The sequence below is a fragment of the Monopterus albus genome, unplaced genomic scaffold, assembly GCF_001952655.1.
Source record: "Monopterus albus unplaced genomic scaffold, M_albus_1.0 scaffold5.1, whole genome shotgun sequence".
Taxonomy (NCBI): domain Eukaryota; kingdom Metazoa; phylum Chordata; class Actinopteri; order Synbranchiformes; family Synbranchidae; genus Monopterus; species Monopterus albus.
In genome coordinates this window covers 3005050-3011101 of record NW_018127885.1, presented here as the reverse complement: position 1 = coordinate 3011101, position 6052 = coordinate 3005050, and the positions used below count along the sequence as shown (strand labels likewise).

The following is a 6052-nucleotide window of genomic DNA, read 5'->3' as shown; positions in this document are numbered from 1 at the left end:
ACAGAGCATACAATTTGTTAATCATTTTCCCACATGACAGCACCTGCTTTCCAGTTGGTTAGGCAAACAAATAAACATTCAAGCAGGTGAATAGAGCAGGCAGCTCTGGTGTTTAGTCAGAGGATACTAGTATCTGCTGGTTAGAACAGCAGGTTCTCTAACTGGATATAGACAGACTGGCCATACGCAGTATGTCCTTGTCTGCTACCATGCAGCAATTCACCTTGAGAAAATCATCAGAATGACTTGCACAAAACCACACAATGCTTTTTTTCTGTTTAGCCAAAATTACATAAAGGCTTCATGTGTCTATGATTTGCATGTTATTTAATTAATCTCCTCCTGTGTTTAAACCTTGTCATTTTACGGAATGTCATTTTAGAATTCGGCTCATCAGTTTGACTAACATCAGTGTGTTGAATGAAAAATGACATGGTGACAGGCTCCTCTGAGCCTAGAGTGGGAATAATTGTCCTGTAGTGTGAAAATGTGAAATACGTTTATCACAGCTGGAGTGACCCCACCGCCTGAGTGGTTACACAGATACTATGCAACACATAGGATTATACTGTGTTATAGTGGTTAAAAGGAGGGTATAGCCGCAAGCTGTGACCAATTAAAGTTGAACAAAGCCAGCTCATCTGCTCAGCTCCTCTCTTAGTAGGTCAGTGAAACTGATGGAGAATACAGACATATGCACACTTCTGTGGCTTTGCACACAACTTTTACCAGCACATTCACACACCACACTGTATAATACACATTGGACAAAACACATTCAGTAAAAACAAACAAAACCTCATAAATCTGAAGGAATAGCTTCAAATGCACAAATTTAAAGGTGTTTTCTGAAAACAAGCATTACAAACCACAGGAGAAAATAAATGCATTTCTGGCCTCCCTACTTGTGAATAATGTTTTTCTCTTGAGAAATGAATGTGCCATTCTGTAAAGAGGTGGTGTAACATAATGACACATGTATGAGTCCTAAGCAACCACAGAGACAGAGCTGCAGGGATACAGGACATAAAGTCACTTTGCAGGGAGGGTTGCATTACCATTGGAGTGATGTATGACCCAAAGTCCCATCTGAGGGCTCATGTTACAAGGCTTTTGCTGCACTACAGAGATAGCTTTCCGTATATGGAGTCAGGGGCTACAGTAATGTATGGACTCCTGTTGTTGCCAAAGCTCTGACTCAGCTCACTGACTCGTGCCTCTAATCCTGACCTCTGGCCTGATACCTAGACATTTCAGACATATTATTGCAAGAATCCCTAAAGGAGGAATGATCTTGTCATCGGTCACCTTGGTTACAGCACAAATGTTGTAATATAATGACACTGATAGAGCTGTTTTTTCCTGGTTTAGCCTGTTACACACTCCAGATGAGAGTATTTGTTTTTCAGTTTCATATTATAGGTTTTAACTTAGCAGAAGTTCTGAATGATGCAACTCCATGGTGAGTGATCATTGCAGTCAGTGAGCTTTTTTACATTTTGTTTTTTGCACCATTACATTTTTCTGACAGCTGTAGTCACTTTGCAGATTGAGGCATTATATACAAAATATATTGCCTACTGTAGCTGACAGTATATGAAATAGTTAAAACTAGCTCCACCTTGACCCACTACTACCTTTTGCTGATTGTAAATTACTTTAGTAAATTAGAATGTAGTATGTTTACTTGTAACAGTGTACTTTTTACACCGTGTATTGTTTTTTTATGTGCATAAAAGAGGTAACTTCTTCCACAACTGACAATTATGCAATAAGCATGGCATCAGAGGATTAGCGTACCACTACTTTGTGTTATCATAAGAATTCTAAATTAACATTTACACCAAATTGTGTGTGGATGTTCAAATTTCTGTGTTGTTCACTTGGACATGATCTTATTTTGTATTTAAATACACAGTTTTCATCTACAATGAATGGCTTTGTTTTCTGTGTTTCTCAGGTTACCTTCACAAAGAGGAAGTTTGGCTTGATGAAAAAGGCCTATGAGCTGAGCGTACTATGTGACTGTGAGATAGCCCTCATCATTTTCAACAGCTCTAACAAACTGTTCCAGTACGCCAGCACAGACATGGACAAAGTGCTGCTGAAATACACAGAGTACAACGAGCCCCATGAGAGCAGAACCAACTCTGACATTGTAGAGGTGAGTGAGCGTCACTTTCTTTCTTTGCGAGGGAAAACTTCAATCACATCACACCTTCTCGCCTCAAGGTTGATCAGCTACAGTTTTCTTTTTATATAATTTATATTCTGATTTAGACTAAATGAAATAGTAAGATATTTATGTTAGTGTAGTAGTGGATTCAAAGCATAAAAAATACATAACCCATAAAAGTTTTGTTAAATGCTGCAAGGCTATCATAATGGAAAGACAAGGGTGAGGAACAAGTACAGTAACAGTTTCCGTTCAGTCACCATTTAGATAGGGCACAGGAGGTCTGCACTGCCTGATAAGTTCATCTTCTCTTGTACCCATCAACTGATGTGGAAAACTTATCTCTGCACACACATGAACACAGTGGCTGCTGACCCTGTTTCCCATAGATATTGTACCTGTAGGGTACAGTTCTCTGGCTGTTCCTCATTACAGACAATCAGCCTGGCTATTGATGCAGAGTTTTTCTGTGAAAATTGAGTGTTTAGTACATTCCTTACTGCTCTAAAAAGCTCAATAAACACTTGGGTTTCCTGGCAGCCACTGCATGCCTAGCAACTAGCGGAAGAGTCAGCCACTTGTTATGCCAGCATACAAAATTGTCAGCCAAAAGTATACAAGGTAAAGTAAATGAGAACAATTAGGGATACGTCCTGATCCAGACATCACTGACACACGTGGTCTCTCAGCTTATTCAAGATCAGCTTTTAAGAGCCAGGTATCTTGTGCAATGTATTGATTCCTATTGCGAAAATCATGACAATTCTAGTATATAATTTGCCATTCATTTTATATAGCTATTATTTAAAATACACTTAGATTAACTTAAGAGAGTTTTATTAGACAATTCAGACTGCTGCATTGTCACTGTTTACTGCCACCTCCCCACTAAAGCCTACAGCTTTTGTATTACAGCCTCCCAATTAAGGGACATTAGGCTTTAAGACGGGTGAGATTAAAAAATTTCAAGAATCCACTGGAAAAGACTTCCACTTTGAGAAATTAGTGAAATTACATGCAGTATAAAGGAGTCAGCTGTGGCCCATTATCTTTTATTCATGCTGCTGCTACTGCCTGTGAATTACCTGCTTGGCAGAGCTGCAGAGGAGCGCTCTGGCATCCAGTGGAATGATGCAGTCACTCCTCCATCAGGGCCCCTCGGAGCAGAGCAGGCCTCACCTGCATAAAAAATACATGGATTCATTCTGTACTTACATAACAATGACCAACAATTTGGTTGTTGCAGCGATTCTGCAAGCTGTTTTATTTTAAACAAGACTTTGGGTCATTCCCATCACATACAGTATATCTGTGGTATGTTTATGATGGTAGCATGGTGTAATTGGAATGTACATTGTACATAATGTAACACCAGTGGTCCCATGTTGATTTTGCACTTAGCCCTTCTGGCTATTCACAAGAAAGCTGCCCCCCGCTGCACAAGACGAGAACAAGACACTGTTGTCCCCGCTCACTCGGCCAGCATCTTTGCAGATACACATAAATCCTGCTCTGCCTGCTGGCTACATGGTTAAGGTTCACAAGTGAAGAAGCAGAGCAGAAGTAATTAACATAGTCTTGAAATCATCACAATACAACGCCACTATTCACATGGCCAGAGAGCTGATGCGTGTCGGTGGTGGATAATGTGTGGAAGCTATGATCTGATCAAATTTGAAGAGAAATCCTAATCTCTGCTGTTTCGCTGACTGCTTGTATGAATGAACCTAGTCTTTGCGTTTATCTACACATTCTTGTACACTACATCCACCCCTCCCCTGTTTATTTGGTGAAATAGGCTTCACATGACAACACTTATACTGGACACTTATCCCATTTTTTTATTGTGTTAAACCAATCTTTGCCATGCAAACAACCATGTGCTCATTTGTTTGGTTTGGGAGGCCAGAAAAACCCTCTCCCACTTTTCACTGGGGAGATCATTCCATGTGAAAAACTGAATCAAAGGTCACATTCTCGCTCAGTAGTACCATCTGTAGATAAAGGCTGAGCTGTGCCTTGTATGGGAGAACAGTCTCCATGTTTTCCACAGATGGATGCATGCCTGTGCCACGGTTTGATAACCCAGTGGAGGGCTATGGACTTTGTGTCAAACCTGGCTCACAGTCCAAAGCGAAGCGCTACGCTCAAAATTTTCCTCTATGTGTGTGTTAGTGTGTGCATTTGTGTGTGTCTGTATGTGTTGATGGCTTTAACCTTAAAAACACTCCAGGTGAAAAGGTGAATCTCTTTTTTTTTTGTCACAAAACCCTCGGTAAATTTCAAGCAATATTAAGATCACATTTCATTATTTTATTTATAGAAGTTCTTGAAAATATTATATTGTTTTCCCAAAATTATATAGTAAACTCTCACATTTTGCTTTGGTCAGTCTCTTAAAAATCAGCAACATCTGCATTTGCAGCTGAAAGTAAACAGTTACCATTCGGTGAAGAAAAAAATCATATTTGCTGTATCTATGTTCTTTAATAATGCAGAAGATTGACACACAAATATTGACTGATCGAGATCATACTCATCAACATACAGTAATAATTGTGGTATTTAATAGGGTTGTTTATTGTGTAGCGAGCAGAGTATGACTGAAGGTTTCATGGCATTATTTCTATTGTGCGTCCTGTTGAACTCTGTTTATACCACAAATGAAAATGCTTTTGTTAGTCATTAGATTAATTTAATAATATTTACTCTTCCTCTCCTCTCCACTAGTGGAGCTAATGACATTTTGCTTATGCTCTGATACAACCTTAATGCCAGTTTCCTGCACACATCCTTCTGACTCCCGGAGAGACCTTGAAATCAGACAGTAACTTCACAGGCGCCATTTGGCAGTTTGCGGCCCTGTTTTGAGCAAGTCAATATAACTAAAGAATATACTGGTATATATAATGTAGGCTTAATCGGGTTTCCAGGCACATTGCAAATTGACATTAAATTAACACTTAATTGTAATGTTCAAAAATCAGATTTGATCCCAGTATGAGGATGCAATTTTAGCCAAATACAAATGCATATCTCAACTGCATCATACACACAGAACTGACTTTTCATTTCTTTTTTTGTCTTTTACCCTGATGATGTGTGAAAGTAAATAACATGAGCTCATTCATTGGGTGATTCTGCTTATCTTTCTCATAATAAAGAGGGGAGGCAATTGTTACTGTGACAATTCCTGGTCTATTTATGAAAGAATGGTCCCCCTCTCACAGCAACACTGTGGAAGTGGAAATGAGCACAGTGTTGCCATTAGAGTTTATTTCATGATGACTATCAACTTATGCCATAAATGGAGCTGTATTAATCACTCAATAAGATATGTTAATTTTGACCATTGCTGAATGTCAAGCCCTGTGTTTTCATATGAATCCCATCTTTCCCTGTATTTTGTTTGAGAATCATCCTGCCCTTTGCGGATTTTACAGGGACAAAAGCAATATACACAATCACCAAAACTAAAGCTTGAGTTTGGCATCATGTCCCATATTATCATTTTTATTATTATTATTATTATTACCAAAAACAGACAATCAGTGCATCAACCTTCAAAGTGCATTTTCAGTAACTTACAGCTCAAAGAAAAATATCTTTTATTGCCAGTTATGGAATGAATCCTTTAAAAAGGTCTGGACTGAATGAGCACCAGGACTTTCAGAAAGGGGATGCTTATGTTGTCAATCAAAGGATGAGCAGTGATTAAGACTCATTTCTAACTTAATGAATGCAAATTGGCACATCTGTTATGGTGGGATAGCTGTCCAGACTCTTCAATTAGCATGATTGATCAATTATCCTTCTGCTGGTGGCTCACCGGAAATGGAGGCTGGGGAATGGACTTGGGGGGGGGGAGTGCAAAGC

The 6052-nt window shown here is 39.1% G+C and overlaps 1 protein-coding gene across 9 annotated transcripts in view; it reads left to right on the top strand.

Annotated features, from left to right (window-relative positions):
- The window catches only part of mef2aa (myocyte enhancer factor 2aa), a 50498-nt gene that overhangs the window by 21178 nt on the left and 23268 nt on the right, over nt 1–6052 (top strand). For all 9 annotated transcript variants that reach the window (XM_020611512.1, XM_020611496.1, XM_020611479.1 and 6 more), the window contains one exon: nt 1961–2164. In XM_020611512.1, coding sequence (XP_020467168.1) covers nt 1961–2164 — 204 coding nt within the window. The remainder of the gene's footprint in view (nt 1–1960; nt 2165–6052) is intronic.